This window comes from Penicillium canescens, assembly GCF_028828765.1.
Source record: "Penicillium canescens strain IBT 15451 chromosome Unknown utg000002l_segment0_segment0, whole genome shotgun sequence".
NCBI classification, from domain to species: Eukaryota; Fungi; Ascomycota; class Eurotiomycetes; order Eurotiales; family Aspergillaceae; genus Penicillium; species Penicillium canescens.
Window position 1 is genome coordinate 4,967,007 of NW_026703964.1, and position 19,878 is coordinate 4,986,884.

Below are 19,878 nucleotides of genomic sequence, written 5' to 3' on the forward strand. Positions count from 1 at the left end.
TTGCTCCTGACTTAAAGCAATGTTTCGATATGGAATATTGGAAGGTTGGTTTAGGATGATCCCATTGTTATCCTTGGGGAAAAGAAATGAAAGATGAAAAACTATCAAACGGAAATATGGTTAAAAATCCATCACCAGTTCCCGCAAGTCAAGAATCCAATATGGATGATACTACCACTGGGCAAATTGCCATTGTCGGAATGGGGATGCGCCTTCCGGAAGATGTGCGATCCGCTACAGAGTTCTGGCAGATGTTGATTGACGGGCGCGACGGGCGATGCCGTATTCCTAAGTCTCGGTATAACGCAGACGGGTTCTATAGTGAGTCTGGAGCACATTCGATAAGGGTCCAGCATGGTTATTTTCTCCGGGAAGATCTGGAAACCATCGACACATCTTTCTTCGACCTGGAGGGGCTAGAACACTCGCTGTTTGACCCCCAGGCGAAGATTTTGCTCCAGGTCATATGGGAGTGCCTCGAGAATGGTGGGCTGGTAGAATCGCGGGGGAAGGACATCGGCTGTTTTGTCGGAACATTTGGGGGAGACTATGAAGAGATCGTGAACAAAGATGCCCAAAATACAAGCAAGTTCCACCTGATGGGTGGGAAACCGTTTGGACTGGCGAATTTTGCCTCCTATGAATTTGATTGGAACGGTCCTAGGTCAGTTGCTTCGATACTGAGCGCACTCGCTGTGCCATCTAGTAGATTGGATCATGTGTTTGTGCTAAATCCCAAGCAGTATGACAGTTGAAACCGGATGCTCGTCATCCTTGGTGGCATTGCACCAGGCCTGCCAGGCTTTGAACGCCGGAGATTGTTCTGCAGCTGTTGTGGCCGGAACCAATCTGATACTTACACCGACTATCGCTCTCCACACCGCAGACACGGGCGTGCTCTCCCCTTCAGGAATCTGCAGAACCTTCGACGCTGCGGCCGATGGGTATGGAAGAGGAGAAGCGGTCAATGCTGTTTTGATCAAGCGTCTAGATGATGCAGTACGGGATGGAGATCAAATCAGAGCGGTGATCCGGTCAACCATGGTTAATTGTGATGGTAGAAGTCACGGTATAAGTACACCATCAGCAGTGGCGCAGGAAAACCTCATCCGTGGTGCGTACCACAAAGCATCCATACACGATGTCTCGCAAACGCCCTTCGTTGAGTGTCACGGCACAGGCACCTTGGCAGGCGACCCTATTGAATGCGCTGCAATGGCAAAGGTCTTCCCTAAAGGGACCTATATTGGATCGGTCTGTGCTTGAATCCCAGTTGGCTCGTAATAGGAAGAAGGCCTTGCGCTAATATTGTTACTAGGTCAAGCCAAACTTTGGTCATTCCGAGGGAGCGTCGGGCCTCACCAGTCTCATCAAAGCAATCCTCTGTCTGGAACATAGACAGATACCCCCAAACATCCATTTTAACAACCCCAACCCGCGGAGTGAGTAGTACTGCCTTGCTCCCGTTACAGTCATTGAACTAATCCGGCGCTAGTTCCTTGGAAAGAATGGGGTGTTCGTGTACCCCAAAGACTAATCCCGTGGCCAGAGGATCGAGAGGAGAGAATCAGTATCAGCAACTTTGGAATTGGCGGCTCAAATGCGCATGTGAGCATTTCTATACTAAAAATGCGGGAAATATAGACAGTCGCTCACGGTCTCAGGCGATTATAGAGTCTTTTCCATCATCCCGGCGGACATCACCATTTCACGATAAGATGGAGAGAGAACCATGTGACTTACTCCTGGTGTTCTCTGCGAAAAGCCAAGAAGCACTTCTCCTTCGAGAAGAAAGCCTTTTCAGATACATGGAGTCGCACCCGGATCGACTGGAAGATCTTGCATATACCCTCGGTGCCCACCGTGAGCATCTTTCACACAGGGGCTTTCTTATCAAATCCATCTCTGGGGACATACCAAAGGCGGGTGTGAAACGTTCCATTGCCGGTCCGCCCCCAGTGGTGACATTCGTTTTTACTGGACAAGGTGCTCAGTGGGCTGGGATGGGAAGAGAGTTGATGAGTCGCTTTGATAGCTTCCGGGATGATATACGTTTGCTAGATGGGCTATTGCAGGGCCTAGAGAGGCCCCCTCGCTGGAGCTTAGAAGGTAACTGCACAGTTCTAGGGCTCTAGCTACCACGATTACTCACAGCCTATTTTAGATGCACTTGTCGATCCTGACACTGAACTTATCAACATGCCCTCTCGTTCGCAAACTCTTTGCTGCGCGTTGCAGATTGCCTTGGTGAACCTACTAGCCCGCTGGGGAGTTATGCCGGCGTCAGTTGTCGGCCATTCGAGCGGCGAGATTGCAGCTGCATATGCGGCAGGGGCCATTACTGGCCGATGTGCCACTGCTCTGAGCTACTATCGTGGTTTGCTGGTGGAAGATCTCGGCCAGTTGGGGGCGATGGCGGCAGTAGGACTGAGCCGAGGGGAAGTGGCAACGTATCTGCAGAACACGGTTGTCATCGCCTGCGAAAACAGCCCAAACAGCGTGACTCTGTCGGGAGAACAGCGTCATATAGAAGCCGTATTACTGAACATCAAGTCAGATCACCCAGAGGCTCTCTGTCGAATGCTCTCTGTCAATAGGGCTTATCACTCGCGTAAGTCAACCTTGTCACTAATCTCGGGCAGACGAAAAGTACATGCAAAACTAATTCAAACTTAGAGCTGATGGCTCCCGTTGTCAAAGCATACGAGTCTAGTATTTGGTCCTACATTGAAGTGCGACCTGTGATGGTTCCTATGTACTCCACCCTAACCGGAGCTCGGATTGTGAATCCGCAGGAGCTCGACGCCCTATATTGGTGCCGGAACATATCGTTTCCGGTTCTCTTCTGGAGTGCCATTGAGTCTATTGTCCTGGGAGACCACTCAGACAACCCAAGGCACTTCTTCCTGGAAATTGGCCCCCATTCGGCTCTCAAGGGACCACTACGAGACATCTTCAGTACATCGGCCGGTGCAGGACAAGAACTGTTGTATGCGTCCTGCGTCGTCCGAGGACAGAACCGAGAGTCATCCCTTCTACAGGCAGTTGGAGACCTATTTCTAAGTGGCTTTCCTATCAACTTTGCTGCAATCAATGGTCATGGGAAAATTCTCACTGACCTCGACCCTTACCCGTGGGGTGCTGGCAGGGTCGTTCGATGTGGGGGTCGAACAACTCGTGATTGGAGATTCCGCGAAAATTCACATCACGAGCTTTTGGGTTCTCAGGGGGTGGATTCAACGCCAATCGAGCCTGCGTGGAGGAACTTGCTCCACCTCGACGATGTTCCGTGGCTTGCGGAGCATCAGATTGGAGGGACTATAGTATTCCCCAGCGCGGCATATATTGTTATGGCGGGTGAAGCAATTCGGCAAATCACCGGGTGCGAGAGGTATCGCGTACGAAACCTTCGCATGAGCAAGGCGTTGATCCTCGACGATCATGAAACAACGGAGATTGTGTCCAACTTTCGCCCGGTCCGATCCAACGGTGAAAATCTAGGCTCGGGCTGGTATGAATTCTCCATCGTAGGCCTCCGAAGAGGTGCATGGTCCACACACTGTACTGGACAAGCACGGGCAGAACCAGTCTCGCGCTCACCACGAGATATTACGTCCTTTCCACGAAACGTTGAATCTAAGCTCTGGTATGGCCATCTCAAGGAAAATGGGTTGGAATATGGACCGCACTTCAGACGTCTCCAACAGATATCTGCTCATCCAATCCAAACTTCCGCCACTGCCAGCTTGTTGATTGACGGGGACGAGGGTGCAGTTGATGCTCCAAGTGCGGTTGATGCCCCCACCATCGACCACTGTTTACAGCTCGCATTAGTTGCTCTGTGCAACGGCCTTGCACGAAAACACAACGCTGTTGGCTTGCCCATCTTCATTCGAGATATCTTCGTAGGAAAGACAGGGTCGAGACTGTTACTCCAGGCTACCGAGACAAAGACCACTGCTGGTACAAATTCCAGCTCCACGATTGCGCAGCATGGAGGCGAGGTCGCGGTGGCCATAGATGGCCTTGAATTTATGGCCCTGGATGAGAGCCTGGATGGGGATAAAGATCGGAAATTGTGTTCTCATCTTGTTTGGGCGCCTGATATCGACCTGTTGCCTCGACGACACCTCTTGACAACCGCAAGTTCAAAGGAGCCCCTTCCGAGCGATACGTATTCGCCAGAACAACAGTTCTTCGACATGTGTATAATCGAAACTGCACGGCTCATTGGCTCCTTGGAACCGGACTCGCTGCACCTCGGCAAGTACCAACGCTGGGTGACCACAAGATCGGCCGCCATTCTCGGCAACGATGACCCCGTGGTCTCCGCAGGGATCCGGCCATTATTGGAAGTGCTTAGAGAAGACTGGCCTCGCATTCTGGACGGTCTGCGTCGTGAAATTGGAGTAGCCTCGCCGCTCTATGACTCCCTCGCCGAACTGAGCCTCACAATCCTGAAAAGTTGCGTTGAGTTAGTAAAGGGGAACTGTTCTCCGTTGACTATTTTGATGAAGGAAAAGGCCCTATCCCGGCTATACAGCGTTTGGAGCTCATCTAGAACCTATGAGGGATTCATAAAGCTGCTGGGACATGGGCGACCCGACCTTCACGTCCTAGAAATTGGTGCAGGTACTGGTGCAACGACAGCCAAAGTGCTAGAGTGCCTTCATCCTCCCGGTAGCGATCCGCAGTATTCCCGGTATCTCTGGACTGATATTTCCTCGGATCTCCTTCCATCCGCCGAGGAACGATTTAAGCATCATCGGTCCGTCGAGTTTGCAGTTCTGGACATTAACCAATCCCCAACGGCGCAAGGTTTAGATGTCGAGTCCTTCGATCTGGTCATCGCGTCAAATGTCTGTTTATTCACGTTTTACCCTCAGAAATGCCATGCTGACATCCTTGATAGGTTCTCCATTTAACCCGCAGTATTGAACAAACACTGGGCAACATCAAATCGATCCTTAAGCCCGGTGGTCGCGTGCTGATTGAAGAAATATGCACAGGTGAGTAGCACTTAGAAGAAAGCAGGATCGGGCTGACACTAACATGTTCGCAGAGTTTCTGCCAATCGACTATATCATGGTATGTCCTTTCGCCTTGTTAGTACTATTGTTGTGCGGGAGTTCCTGACTTCCCTAGGGAATACTTCCCGGCTGGTGGATGGGCGATAATGATGATCGAGTGGACGTTCCGTATATCTCGGTTGAACGGTGGGACGAGGAACTGCGAAAGGCCGGGTTTGCGGGCTTTGACACGGTGACAGAAGAACGAGATACTCATTTGACGTCCATTATATCCTCGGTTGCACCATCCCAGCATACTGAAGAGGGTAACGTAAACATTCTCTGCCATTCGAAGGAACATCACTTCGTCACTGAATTTGCCCAGGAGATGACAGCTGCTGGGTTTATTATTCGCTTTTGCACCATCGCTGACCCGCCGCCAATTGGCGAAGACATCATTTCACTCCTAGACGTGGAAGATCCTTTCTTGTATTCCATTACCCAGGACGGGTATTCACAACTCCAAAGCTATCTCTCCTCCTGCACTTCGATGCGGATCTTGTGGGTCACTCACCCGTTGCAAATGGTCTGTGAAAAACCCAACTACGGGTTGATTTTGGGGTTCGCGCGAACTATGCGAGTGGAGTATCAAATGGACTTTGCCACGGTCGAAGTGGAGGCCTTTGACCGGGATTCTCATCGTTCTCTCATAGAGGTTTACCGAAAATTCCAACAGCAGCGGCTCCGATCCCCTGAGGAGCCGCTGGATTATGAGTATGCCATCCGAGGTGCCGTGGTTTATATCTCCAGGTACCGCTGGAGTCATCTTTCACAGAATCTACTCGAGGATGCTACACCAGATGCCCCTAAAACCCTCACTATCGAGCAACCGGGCATACTGGAGTCCCTTAAATGGGTTGAAAAGAGTATCCCCGCCCTCGGCAACGATGAGGTTGAGATTGATGTCAATTATGTCGGTTTAAATTTCCGGGTTCGTCGGCACTTCTCCATCGAATGGAATATCAACGCAGACTGACCTCGTGGGACAGGATTTGATGATTGGCTTGAATATGCTTCCGGAAAAAGACGGATTTGGTTTTGAGGGTAGCGGTCTCATTCGACGAGTCGGGGCCAGTGTGTCGCAACTCCATCCGGGAGATAAGGTGATCTTCCTGCATCCATCAGTGCTCAGCAATCGCATAGTTGTCCCAGAGGCCCTAGTAGCTCCAATACCAACCGGTCTCTCGTTGGAGCAGGCCGCCACCGTCTGCTGCGCATATGCTACTGCGGCGTACTGTCTGTTGAACGTTGGGAGACTATCCAAAGGACAGGTATCGGCTTTCAATCCTGGAGGTTAGATTCGGATATGCTGACGATTTTAGTCCGTGTTAATTCACTCCGCAGCTGGGGGAGTTGGTAATGCATCCATTATGATCTGCCAGAGGATTGGCGTGGAGGTAAGTCCAGTGAAGCTATGCCACCCTCCCGTTCATCATACTTCGTATAGGAGCTGACAAACAAAGATCTTCGCCACCGTTGGTAACCAAGAGAAGAGAGATTATCTCATCCAGAGGTTTGCAATCGGAGCAGATCATATATTTGATTCAAGAAGCACTTCCTTTGCCCCTAATCTGCTAGAAAGAACTCAAGGGCGAGGAGTTGATCTCGTTCTCAACTCTCTCGCTGGTGATCTCCTGCTGGCATCGTGGGACTGCGTGGCAGAGGGAGGGATAATGGTCGAAATAGGCAAGCGTGATTTCATGAGCCATGCGATGTTGCCTATGGACCGATTCCTTGCTAACCGGTCGTTTGTGGGCGTGGATATTCTATCACTTGCGAGGACACGGCCCATGGTGAAAGAGTGAGTTAACACAATTCTAACCCTGATAGCGAACACTATATGTTGACATGAGTTTCGAACAGATGTTTGAATTGCATATCTGAGTTGTTCTCGCCCAACCATATCCCCCCAGTCGAGCCCATGCACACATTTGCAGCAGGAAATGTCGTTGAAGCGTTCAAGAAAATGCAGGAAGGTAAACACATGGGGAAGATTGCTATTGAGATGCCAAAAGAAACGTCTCACCTCTCAGTCTCGAAATCTAGGTCGCCCATCTCCTTTCGTGGAGACATGGGCTACCTTTTAGTGGGTGGACTGGGGGGCTTGGGCCGTGCCGTGGCACAATGGGTGGTTGACAATGGCGCCAGATACCTGGTGTTCCTCTCGCGCAGTACCAGGCGAGGCCATGACCGATTTGTCCATGACCTGGCGCTGCAGGGATGCCAGGCTCTCTTGGTTCAAGGTGACATTGCCAGCCTGGCCGACGCACAGCGAGCAGTCTCGGCAAGCCCCAAGCCTATTGCTGGAGTTTTCCACCTTGCAATGGTTATACAGGTAAGCACGAACTTCACAATCCTGGAATTTCAACCATCTGCCAGATTCAAATTGACCGGACTGGCTCGCAGGACTCCCCTTTTTTAGCATGGCGTACGACCAGTGGATAGACTCGCAGCGGCCTAAAGTCGAGGGGACATGGAATTTGCACCGCGCATTAGAATCAAGTAGCCTTGACTTTTTCGTTCTGTTCAGCTCTGTCGCAGCGTCAGTCGGTTCCGCCGGCCAAGCAAACTATACAGCAGCCAACACCTTCCTGGAAACCTTCGCACGGTACCGCCGTTCTCTAGGTCTACAAGCATCCGTCCTTGAGGTTGGTTGGCTCGTCGACATTGGCTATGTAAGTCAACGTCCCCAGCTTCAGGAGGTAATGCGGTCCAACGGCCTCCTCCCGGTGAAAGAGAGTGATCTTCTGGACTCTCTACACCTGCTTCTGAGTCCGCCTCAAATGGTTGATGGAGCTCCTTCTCCCTTCCAAGGCCAAAGTCAGCTTTCGCTCGGCCTGGGTCTTTCGCAGACCCATAAAACAAGCCGGTCGCGGTACAGGGACGCCCGCTATTATCGTCCGCCCGCCGTGGGATTTGCAAACTCGGGTCCTCTATTGCCTGAGAACAGCAATCTCAGGGATCTCCTCTCCGCAGTTGAATCCAACCCAGACCTCCTGGGACTCGCCACGACGGTGGATCTTCTCACCAAGGAAATCGCGCTTCGAGTGGGGCCCTACACACTAGCGGTTAGTAACGCAGACCTGGCTGCCATGGCCCAAATCTCAGTAGACTCGCTGGTGGCAGTGGAAGCTAGAACATGGCTACAGCGCAGTTTAGGGGTGGAAATAGGCCTCCTTGATATCGCGACGGTAGGGACTGTTGAAGGTGTTGTCTCTCTGGTCATGGATTCCTTGAATCGGAAACATCGTCCCGAATCTTGCTCTTGATTTTGACTTTGGTTATACCTTTCTGGTACATGTGCTTGCGGACATGCGTTCACTGTGTCTTGATAAATGGTGCAGCGTGGTGTTTCATGCCCCAACAAGGAGACCAGGCAACCCCGACATCGTTGTACGAGATAAAAGCCCAATTTAAAAAAGCGAAATATAAACAGAATGTGCATATTGATTCCTATCTATCTTCTACTAATAGATCAATCTGACCTAATCAAAGAGATGCGCAGGTCTTCCAGTACAGCAGCAGCATGTGGGGAGTGGGAATGATGCCCATAATACAGGGCCGTTGCATCTTTCCCAATCACCCCTTCAATCAGATCACGTCCGCCAGGATGGTCATTCATGTAGTCGGTCACGTCATAAACCATCCCATCGATCGAAACCCAGCAGCGACCTCGATTGACCTGTTTGATGTATTCGTGCCAGATCATCCGGGGTAGCTGGGTCAATTTCTCTCCATCTTCGGTGCGACGTACATGCTGACGCTGACCAGCGAGCTCGATCTCAAGTGGGCTAACAGTTTTGAGATCAGACACCAGCCCCAGTTTTGCCCACGTCCATATGACCAACCTTGAAAGGTCAGGCTCGTGCCATTTGATTCCATTCCGATAATCGGTAGGGAACGTGTGATGAAAGTTGTGGTTACCTTCCCCGAAGCTCACCAGCGCAAGAAGGGGAACATTTCGGGCTGTTGTAGTCGCAGAATACGGCTGGCTCCCAGCCCAGGAAGCATGGGCGACCGAGTTGATCATAAATGTGACATGATGGCTCAGGGCGATCCGACCTAGGCCTCCGTATATCATCCCTCCCTTCCAATCGTTCCAGCCGTAATGAGCAACAGCAGTGGGAAGAAGGATTCCCACAACCACAACAATAGGGTAATACAATCGCTTCTGCCAGATAACCACCGGATCAATCTCCAGGTCCGATACATCCACTCGGCCCCATGCTGCCTCGTTCTTTCCAAGCAGCCAGCCAATATGAGTGAACCACAGTCCTCTGTTCGCATTATACGGATCTCGGTCCGTGTCTACATATTTATGGTGGGCACGATGATGCCGCACCCACCACAGAATCGGCCATTGGCTCTGGGCAGCCCCAGCAACAGCGAGCAGGATTTTGACCGCGGTGCATGCTTGGAAAGATCGGTGGGCCCAAAGTCGATGGTAGCCTGTAGCTGGGTTAGTGTCTAGATACTGGGGCTATTGAAAATCGATAATGGAATATCCACTCACCGATAGTAATCCCAAGACCTCCTAGAATGGCCGAAGTAATGGTCATTATCGCTGTATTCCGACAGCAGCTCACATACGGTCCCGCCAAAAACACGATAACCAGCGGACCCCCAAGTAATACATGCAGAAGGCAATTGAAATGGCGTCTATACCACTGCAGCTCATACGCCCATGTATAATTAGGGGTCGGATTGGGAGTCGGCCGAGTTGGCACCTCCCCTTGCTCCGGTGCCATGATAGGAGGGCAACCCGGGGGGCGGGGCCGGTTTGTTGAACTCTACGGCTTCAACTCACAGGTAAACTGGGCCAGCTAGGTGGGACCTAGAATGGACAGATTGTTGCAAAATATAATGGACCATATTACTTATGAGAAAATCCAGGTTTCTGAAGACCAACCACCCCTTACAGTTCCGGTTGAATATTATGCAGGGGTCGGCATGTGAATATAACAACTCAACCCCCACAAAAAAAAAAAAAAAAACATAAGCAAGGAGACCGTAGTAAATTAGCAGCGCGAGGCTTCGTCATGGCAGGGAAAACATAGGTGAGTAAAATCAAAAAGCAAAACACACAACAGGGAGGTTTCAATTACACGCTAGAAACGATGAGGGCGTCTTTATTTCTTTGTTGCTGCGTCCTGCGCGTTTCGCCCTTCTGTCCTAGGCCACGGAACGACTGGCAAGCAGAGCTCAATCGAATGGTGGTGACAACTGGACGCAGATGATGCGCAGACATGCGGTTCCTTAGAAACATCAACAGCGCCTTGCGGTGTCGCTATTGCATCAAGTGGGTGAGCGGGAATCATTCTTGCCGTAGTACTCTAGACGGTACGTCAGTCACATCGCCAGCCTGCGCGGACCTAGAGGACCTTTCTTCCTTCGGGCAATCATTCGCGAATAGTTTTCGCGTTCATGGTAAGGCACTGGAATTGACTGAGAGTCCTTTCAATGGGTTGCAGAATTGCTCTGGTCCCAAGGCTAAAAGGCGTGACAACTTTACAAATGGCCAAGCAAGTAAGTTTGGCCTCCCGGGAAAGAAAATTTAAGACTTCTTCCTTCACCGACAGGTGCAGTGATGTGGAGTGACATGATTCCAGGATTTATTACATGATTCCCAAATAGGCCCCACGGCCAACTATGGCTACCTTTAGTGCCCAGTTGAGGCGAAAAGCTTCATGATTCGGCGCTGAAAGCGGTCGTGTTAAACTTCCCAGCTCAGCGATCTCGTGTTTTACAAAATAGCAAGATTGACCGGGCTCGTAACCTGCTGACACCTCACAGCTTCTAATGCTCAGGGGAATATGGATGAGGGCACATGCCACGAAGCAGAGAGGAGCGCATGTTGCTATTTACATAGTAAAGCTAACCTGCCGGCGTGTGGCTTATATGCGGCTAGTACAGATACTGGTCAAAAGTATCTTCCCACTCTACTTTCCGGCAACCATCATCAAATATATATAGGGCTATATTAAAATCATTCGGACCCCTTCTCCATTTATCTTACCCTAATAGGCAAGGCATAGTAATTGTATTTCCCGCGCATTATTGCTGACTCAATCCAGATCTTAGCTTCGCTCGCCCGTGGGAGATATGGAAACTTCAGACACGTAGCCCTTGTCATGTAGTCAGCAACGATAGCAGTGGTGGCGCCGCCGGAGAGATCGATAGCCTTGCATCTGCGAGAAACGCTAGCAATCAGCGCGCCTTCAGTTGTCGCCATGGGACGACAAACTGTTGCCCATCCACAATCACTTAGCCGGCCGTACGTACCAACGGGTAATGGTATATACCCACTGAATTCCCAAGATCACAGAGTCCATTCAACGTCGTATACCCCAGAAGGTTGATTCAAGTCGCCGCATTTCCCAGCTCTGACATTGGATTCTCAGATAATCCCGTCGAACGCAAACCGCTTCCAACGGGGTTTGAACTTTGTCTTCGACACTTCTCATCTTGAGATTCCCTGTTTGAAGGTCTCCCAAGTATTCTATGCACGGTGCTGATTTGGGCGTCTGTGCCATGGCTGAAGGGATGCACATCATTCCTTAATATTGGCAGGACTTATGATTTGTAATCAGCTGTTATACTACGCTCTTTGACCTGGGATATTATTTCTCTTACTGGTACTATCGCCCTTTGAACTCGCCAGAAAGTTCGAGGCAAGGATAGGAGGAACTTGTAGAGAAACTTTTGTCAAATTTTCACAATAGTCTATTGGAGAACACTGTCATATGTCGATGTCTATGAGAGGGATTGCTGATAGAACACCAAGGACACTAGCACCACACGGCGCTGCTGCAGTGAGGTGATTTTACCCCTTTCATCTCGCAAAAGTTCAGCGCCTTATCGGTTTATATATAGCTTTTTTGGGGGCGATTGAGGACCCCGGGAAAGGATTTCGAACATTTAGCCACAAAATGGCTCAGAGCCTTTCACATGCCGTCCTGCCTCGGGACTATGCGGATCTTCTTCGAGAATTGCACCAGTTCTGCAATGAATCCTGTTCGCATAAGATTGTCACTCTTACGACATGCTACATTCCTTCCTATAATGTCATCCAAAGTTTGGCTTTTTTGGCCCTCGAAAAGTATGGAAATCTTAGGCATGGTGCCCTTGTCAAAAAGTCTTTGAAATTGGCAGTTAATTTTGCCTGACTGAGTGTCTTGAATGAGTCTGGTGAGGCCGTTCTCATCAAAAGCATTCATACCAGGAAAACTATCGAGCAATACATTTCTGGCCAAGGTTATATCTCGTAAAGAATAGTTTTCACGGCTCTTTGTTTTAGCCTGATCTGTTTTAACGAACTGCCGCAATGAGATAATGCAAAACGTATGTATACTGTTTACCAAACTTGCGAGTTGACCTAAGTTCTGTTCAAATTGAGCATTTTAAGTTCACCGAACTTTACGCACCAAGCTTATTCAGAAGACTACGACGCGAGTAGCATGCGCCACACCCATTCAAGAGACCACCTAAGACCGCCACTTCTAAGGTCCACCAAACTTTACGCACCAAGTTTATTTGAGAGACTATGACGTGAGAAGCATGCATCACACTCGATCAGGAGACCATGACAGAAATAATCTTAGAAAGTTTACTAGTAGATGTCTACGTGTCCGTAATAAGCAACCCATTTGGCTTCCTAAGCTGACGGTGTCTGGTTCTAGGATAGCACTAGGTTTGACTCAAACTTGAGTGATCAGAAACACAGGAGGTGTGGCGAATATTAGCGGTGGGATAGTGGGGGAAGAGTCATGTGGGCTAAGGTTGTAGTTATATTTTGTGCCTTTTTGTCGATGTTATCAAGTGCGCATTCTGAATAAACAACATATAAGTATTTCCATCAATCCCGAAGGTAGCCTCACTTTAACCATCCAATAATCGCCGTGTTCGCTCACTATGGCTACTTCTCACTGCCCAGGGCCGATTTCGAAAGAAGACTACAAGGAGTTACTTTGCAGATTTCTATCTAAAAATGCCTTCAAAACAGCCAAGAATGATCCTGATATAGAGAATACTATTTTGAATCGCTTTCTAAAGTACGACCAAATTAGTGAAGCAAAAGCCAAATACCTTGCTCTCCATGGGGCTTCCTCGGCGGAACATTTTTATCCCCTCCACCAGAAGGAAATTCGCCAGGCGGTAGCCTTCTACACTGCCTACTTGGGAGCCATCGACGATCTTGGACCTGACTTTTTGGCTGATCTTCGACTATTTCGTCATGATGTATTTCATGAGGCGCCTCAAATCCCTCTCCTTCGGGACTACAAAAAGCTCTGCGAAGAATTCGGAGAATATTATACAGCTTTCTCCACGGACAAGATCACTGTTGGAACGATCAACTTCACGAGCTCTACCGTTTTAGAAGCCGAGACACATGATTTCAAGAAGCTCTCAACTGCGCCTAATTTTCCGCACTACTTTCGATTCATGACTGGGCTCGTGGAGGCCTACGCTTAGCTTTTACTTCCGAAATATATCTGTTCTCAGACAAGTTTTGATCTTTTAATCCAAATTGTTCCAGATATCATGGACTACACGAATGCTGTGAATGACTTGTTATCTTTCTACAAAGAGTCTATCGCTTCGAATGAGAGGAACAACCCCGTATACCTTCGAGCGCAGCAAAACACGAGTCAGGTAAGCGATGTACTTTGTTCCTTATCTCAGGAGATTGAAGTGTATGTTACTCGTATAAAAGCTTCTGTTTCGGACGACAAGACGCTATTACAGAGAGTGGACGCGTATCTGCAGGGTTACATTGGTTTTCATGTCAGTAAACCGCGTTATAGATTGGAGGAACTTGGCTTGTCTTCGTGTGATATACAACCCGACCCATAATATTCGCTCTCTGAGCCCGCATCATGCATATGTTTATCGTGGGAACATGAAATATAGGCGCAGTATCCATATTACACCTGGCACTTGGCATACTATGGGAGTCCCATCTCTACACTACTTGTCTCCTATCGCCCATTCCCATCTACTGAATCTGATAATGGCACTGCCTACGACTGAAGATGGCCCATGCCCTCTTGGAATATGAAACTGTCTAGCTTCAAAATATCATCACTTCCTCCTTGCATCAGGCTTTTTCATGTGCTAAGACTCCCTCGTGATGGATGGACGTTTCGCGGAACGCTGGAACAAGCCAATAACACAAGAATATACCTGGTACACACTACGGGTGTTCTCGTGCGAATATTCTTAAATTAAATAAAATAACTAAGCAAAAGAAAACAAACCAACTCAAAAATCCTTTAGCGACACATAGTCCGAATAGGCCTGGATGTCACGACTCGAGGCTCAACAGCTTTGAGAATTCCCCATTAGGCTCATCAAGTAGATCACGAGGTTCTCCGACCTCTATGATTTGACCACTGTTTAGAACAGCAACCTGATCGAAGTCAAGCAATGTGTGAATTCTATGCGCCACCATGATTATGGTGCAGCCACGGAACGACTCCCGTATAACATTCTGCACCATAGCGTCTGTTTCCGAATCCAAGCTATACGGATCTCTTGTTAGCTATCAAGCAATAGAAGCATTGAGAGTTAGGCGAAATAACACATGAACATACCTGCTCGTTGGCTCATCTAATATTAAGATCTTGCTTCTCTTCAGCAGAGCTCTAGCTAGACAGAACAGCTGCTTCTGACCCTGTGATAGGATGCTGTCGTCCAGTGTTGAATCTAACACTTCTTCGTCGGTGCCTCTGTGACTTGATGTGAGAATGCTCCAAACTCCAACAGATTTCAGAGCATCAACAATCTGCAAGCTCGACACTTTGCCCGCTGGATCAGCATTTTCCCTGATTGTGCCAGGGAAATGGAAGGGTTCTTGACTAAGACAGCTAATACACTGTCGCAAATATGATCTGGTCATCAAGGAGATATCTTGTCCATCGATGAGGATTTGGCCGGATACAATCTCGTTGAGACGGAGGAGCGATAGTGCTAGTGTACTTTTGCCACTATTTTGTAGTAATTTGTTAGCTTGCTGCTTCAATTCTGAAAAGCATGATTCAGTCTGAGGACACGATAGGAGTTGATCTCACCTTCCGCTTCTGCCACATAAGCCAAACTTCTGTCCAGCCCCGATTCGAAGATTGATGCTATTGAGTAAAGGCTTTGTATCACCAGGACTCCAAGCAATTCCTGCATCCGTGATTTTTATCTCACCGCTCGTCGGCCATTCCGAGGGTTCAACATGAGTCTCAATAGTAAAGTTACTTTCTTCACGGGGAGTCTCGTCAGCAAAATCTTTGATGCGTGCAATGGCTCCCAGTGACGTCTCAAGCAATGTCCAGTTCTGAATCAGCTCCGATAGAATGAGTCCTAGATCCATCATCATGACAAGAGCAATTCCCAGAAGACCGGGGTCAAGATGAGAGCGAAGGGCAACAGAGAGTCCGACAAGAAGCACTGTTATTCCGGCCACGATAAGATTCAGCACTAGACTCAACCAGCGTTGAATACATAGGAGAAGATAGTAGGGTCGCTGGGCAGTGTCCAGCATAGAAAGCATTCGGTTGGTCGTTGCGTGGGTCCACGAAAAGGCGCGAATAGTGGTGATTCCTGCCAGGGACTCAATAAAGTGAGTGTAAAGGGGGCTTTTGAGCTCGATCCTGTAGATATGTTAGTTCTGTGGAGCGTAGATAAACATAGAAAACAAATTGATGTAGGAAATGCGTCTAAGAGTAACGTACTCTAGTAGCCGCAGCTGACGAGACGTCTGAAGGTAGAACTTTTGGATCAGATATAGGACTCCAAATAGAGGGGGCAAGGCCGCTGCCAGGTATGGTAACGATGCAATAGCAATGGCGCCTTGGGCAATAGCACCGAAAAACTCTAAAGCCGATGATGTTAAAATGTTGACCAATTATTCTTCCCAGATCTTGTCGCTAAACTTACGGAACCCTGTGGATATAAAACCTCGAGGCAGGACCATGTCAACTAGTCTCATGTCCTGACTGAAACGTGTCACGAGAGCTCCAGTCTCTAGATTTGACAAAATGGACAACGGGGCGCTATGAGTATTAGCCAATTACTGCAGTGATCATTGGAGAGATACTCACCCCATGCAAGTGCGTAGCACGGTTAAGTGAAGATTCTTGGAGGCGAATGGGACAATAATTACCCATGTCCAGCTATGACCAGGTTAGAGACGTTATCGAAAGGACGACTGCATTGAATGGCGATGTTGAACATACAAAACGGCAAGTACAAGTCCAAGAGCTTGGAGAATAGAGAACGCTCCATACAGTCCAAGCCAGTAACCTAGGCGTGAACTACTGTCACTGCTCGAAGACCAAAGGTCGACCCATACATCTTGGAAAGAGTGAGTTTCTTGCCATGGCCAATAATGCAAGTTCGGGGTCTCGTTATAACTTACAGCGGAATCCGCTCATACCGGCTTCAGTAACAATGAAGAGAACCAACGTCGCGATTCGTGACCAACCCAACGCAGAAAAGTAATACTTGTATACAGCAAAGTCAGTTGTCTTTCGACTACCATTTTTAGAGGAGGAAACACTGAAGGTGTTTTGGGTAGGAGTCGGAAGATCCGCTAGCACATCTGTGTGCTTGCCGCTTCCTTTCGCCTCTTCTGCAGGTGCGGATTGAGTATCATTCATCTGGACGAAGCCGTCAATGTTGTCTCGAAGTTGTGCATAACTGCCTTGTTTGGCCACTTGGCCATTGTCCCCAAGAACCATGATCAAATCAGCCTGGGGCAAATGATGGGCTGAAAAATGGTAAGCCAGGTTGTTTATCTGTGAATGGAATACACATACTGCTGTGAGTAGCCAAGAATACAGTACAGCCTAGCCGCCGCAGCAGACCCGCCGGGCCAAAGACATTGTTAAATACAGTTCGGGCGGTGGCATTGTCCAGGCCGCTTAGAACGTCGTCAAAACAAGCGATCTGTCTGCGAGCATATACCGCTCGTGCGATAGCCTATGCAAACCAAGATGTAAGTATGAGACCCGATATTTCTGGGCCTGTAGGTCACTCACGATTCTTTGTCTCTGTCCTCCACTGAGCTTAGAGCCCTTACTGCCGACCAGTGTTTCGTCGCCGGCCGGCATCTTCTTTATATCAAGTTCCAGCGCACATGCGCTCACAACAGTCCGATACCAGTCAGGATCAAAGACAGCCGAAGTGTCTTCACCAACAATATTGCTCCGGATTGAAGAATTGGATAGCCAAGGTGTGTCATCGCAGAAGGCCAAGTTTGGGTACTTCACGAAAAGCTCCCCTTCTAACACGGGCGTCTCTCCTGCGAGGCCCTTAAGAAAGGTGGACTTACCGCAGCCGACTGGGCCGACAAGGATGACAAGATTTCCAGAAGGGGCATTCTCCATCATAAGAGTGATACCACTTGTCTCTGGTGCAGAAGGGGATTTCCAGCCAAATTTGACATTCTTTAGAGATAGGACCACACCTTTCTCGCTGTGTGAAGGCTGTGTAAATGTGGACAATTCAATACCAGAGAGGCTGTTAGATGATGTGGAGTTAGTCGACAAGATCTGGGGAAGCTTTCTTTTCTCTGTGTATAGTATACTCTTATTAGCATTCAGGATCTAAGATTCTGGTTCAGGAACCCGAAACCCTGGAACACAATCAAACAGTTTGAACAACGGGAACTAGAGCACTTACCAAGGCGATTCTGGTTCTTAAGGAAGACCTGTATCCTATACAGACAACCTATGGAAGCGAATGTGTCCGGAATCGCGAGCAAAAGGTAGCTCAGTGGTGTAATCATCAAACTAATAAGCGACAATGAGGTGATGGCTTGATTGACAGCAAGGGGCCCAGAATCCTGCACCAAGGCAACTATCGCATAGGCAGCCAGCGTCGCAAACTGGCCAATTATTATGGGAGAGTTTACTAGCATTAAGTGTCAGCACGGCAATGTGCTATTCATAACGTAGTTGTCTCGGGACAAGGACAGTGGCAAGCACACACCCATGCAGACACGAATTGACTGGATCCGGCGGAACTTCTTGGAAATTTCAAGCTCTTCTGTGCGCAATGCTTCGATCTTGGAGCTCATTATCTCGGTTAAGCCGAGAAATTTGACGTTGCGGATAGACCCTAGGATAGACGACGTGAAGTTAATCCGCTTCTCAGTGGCCTGAAGCCACTCTTTTTGCCGAGTGGAAACAGTAGATCCCATAGCAAAGGAGGTACCCGTAAATACTAGTGGGCTCTATTAGATGAAAAATATATGAGGGCAATGGAGAAAACTAACCTATTACTACCAAAATGGGAGCAATGCAGACGGCGCCGACCTGGGTCTCTAACAGCCATGTAGCCAGTGCTAACTGAATTATATTTGCCCAAGTTTCACAGACGACTGAATAAAAATACTCGGCGAGCATCTCTATGTCAGAGCCCATAAGGGACATAGCACTAGATTCGTCTGTGCTCCCCAGTGGCAGATCCATCATATGCTGGAAGACGATGCTCATCAAACCTCCTCGGATCATCGTCGTAGCACGATATCCTAGGTGCTCATAGGAAGCTCTAGAAAGCTACAAGGAATGTCAGTTTACTTTCAGCAGTGCGACAATGTGTTGACTAGCTTACCGCAATCCCAGTAAAGACAATTGCAGTGGCTCCAATTAAGCCATAGCTGATGTCGATTGAGAAAGAGTCAGTCCGCTGTAAGACACTGACTACTTTTCCAATGAGAAATGGCTGCGCAATACCGAATCCGACAACGCAAAGCCGCGGGAAGGCGATTGTTGCAATTTCCCAGCGCAGACACTTGATTACCGCCCAAAGTAATGCATTTTTTCCAGTTTGATCGGAGTGAGCCCATGTATCCGTGAATCTAGCAGATAATTCTGAAGATAAAAGCTTCTCGTGGACCGCAGGGAGGTCGCCCCCAGCCAGTGATTCAGAGCTGCCTCTCCACAGCAGCCCGTTCAGCCAGGTGAATAAGCCTCGAGTGAAAGGACCGCTCACACTTTCGGTGGAGTGATATTTCTCGGTCGATAGAAGCCGTTTCTTTTTCTCAGCACTGGCTAGCACCAATAGAACTAGCTTGACGGCCAAAGACGTAGACAGTAGAGCAGAGTAGGCTTCATTATCCGGTAGCAACCAGGCTGTGCGCACACGCGCAGGATCCAAGAGCAACGTGATAAACAAATATACAGAGACCAAGAAGGATGGTCGAATTGACCGGATGTGCTCTAGGTCAAGAAGGAGTATCACACCCAGTGCCGCTAATAGGTCGAGAACGGCACTTGCAAGCAGTGTTCTCCCTGCAGGGTGCTGTCTTGTAACAAGCACAATTATTGCAACTTGAATCGCTGCAAAAGTCACGGAGACACTCTAATGCAAAACACGTCTTAGATATCAAAAACCACCCTCAAGCGGTCGGGGTTACTCACCAGGGTCACCACCCGAAATGTGGAAGAGAGCACCTTCCTTCGCTGTCTGAACAAGTGGAGCAGACGAAAGGATGTCAGGAGGAGGAAACACGCGGCGGGAAGGATGCTCAGAATACCGGACTCGAACATTACAGTGAAGTCGAATCCCCCGCGACAATCTCCATCGACGATAGGCCCAAACTGGCCATCGTCGCAGGCACCCATGGCGGGAGTGGCACTGGGCCAAGTAAAGGGAAATGCAACGTTGATGTGAGAGGATGAGGCTCTGAGGTCTGGTCAGAAGTAAGAAGTTGCTTTTAGACATGAAAATGCTGCATATGGAGACTTCCAAAATGCTCGCAATATAACCATGGGCTCGACGCTCGCGCTAGCAAGTGAGAGTGTAGCCTAATAGG

At 49.0% G+C, this 19,878-nt stretch overlaps 4 protein-coding genes across 4 annotated transcripts; 2 read left to right on the forward strand and 2 right to left on the reverse strand.

The window, feature by feature from the left end:
* Positions 1-161: 161 nt before the first annotated feature.
* N7446_003115 (type I polyketide synthase) lies at positions 162-8,338 on the forward strand (the record flags this gene model as incomplete). Its single annotated transcript, XM_058511864.1, has 15 exons — positions 162-664; positions 744-1,254; positions 1,319-1,442; positions 1,496-1,608; positions 1,665-2,109; positions 2,165-2,611; positions 2,677-4,859; positions 4,913-5,009; positions 5,063-5,088; positions 5,146-6,000; positions 6,059-6,340; positions 6,392-6,466; positions 6,533-6,870; positions 6,933-7,404; positions 7,523-8,338. The coding sequence occupies 15 exons, from the start codon at positions 162-164 to the stop codon at positions 8,336-8,338; spliced, it is 7,287 nt and encodes a 2,428-aa protein (XP_058377400.1).
* Positions 8,339-8,544: 206 nt separating this feature from the next.
* N7446_003116 (acyl-CoA desaturase) lies at positions 8,545-9,628 on the reverse strand (the record flags this gene model as incomplete). Its single annotated transcript, XM_058511865.1, has 2 exons — positions 8,545-9,518; positions 9,583-9,628. The coding sequence occupies 2 exons, from the start codon at positions 9,626-9,628 to the stop codon at positions 8,545-8,547; spliced, it is 1,020 nt and encodes a 339-aa protein (XP_058377401.1).
* Positions 9,629-12,980: 3,352 nt separating this feature from the next.
* N7446_003117 (uncharacterized protein) lies at positions 12,981-13,541 on the forward strand (the record flags this gene model as incomplete). The annotated part of the gene is made up of 1 exon (XM_058511866.1): positions 12,981-13,541. One exon carries the CDS (start codon positions 12,981-12,983, stop codon positions 13,539-13,541), a length of 561 nt encoding a protein of 186 aa, XP_058377402.1.
* An 810-nt stretch (positions 13,542-14,351) lies between these two features.
* On the reverse strand, positions 14,352-19,747 carry N7446_003118 (uncharacterized protein; the record flags this gene model as incomplete). The annotated part of the gene is made up of 15 exons (XM_058511867.1): positions 14,352-14,590; positions 14,663-15,055; positions 15,140-15,709; positions 15,791-15,932; positions 15,996-16,111; positions 16,160-16,231; positions 16,295-16,412; positions 16,477-16,827; positions 16,877-17,039; positions 17,099-17,631; positions 17,742-17,972; positions 18,051-18,284; positions 18,337-18,619; positions 18,675-19,424; positions 19,484-19,747. Coding segments are annotated over 15 exons (4,437 nt in total), but the record flags the coding sequence as incomplete, so codon positions are not given.
* Between the last annotated feature and the right edge of the window lie 131 nt (positions 19,748-19,878).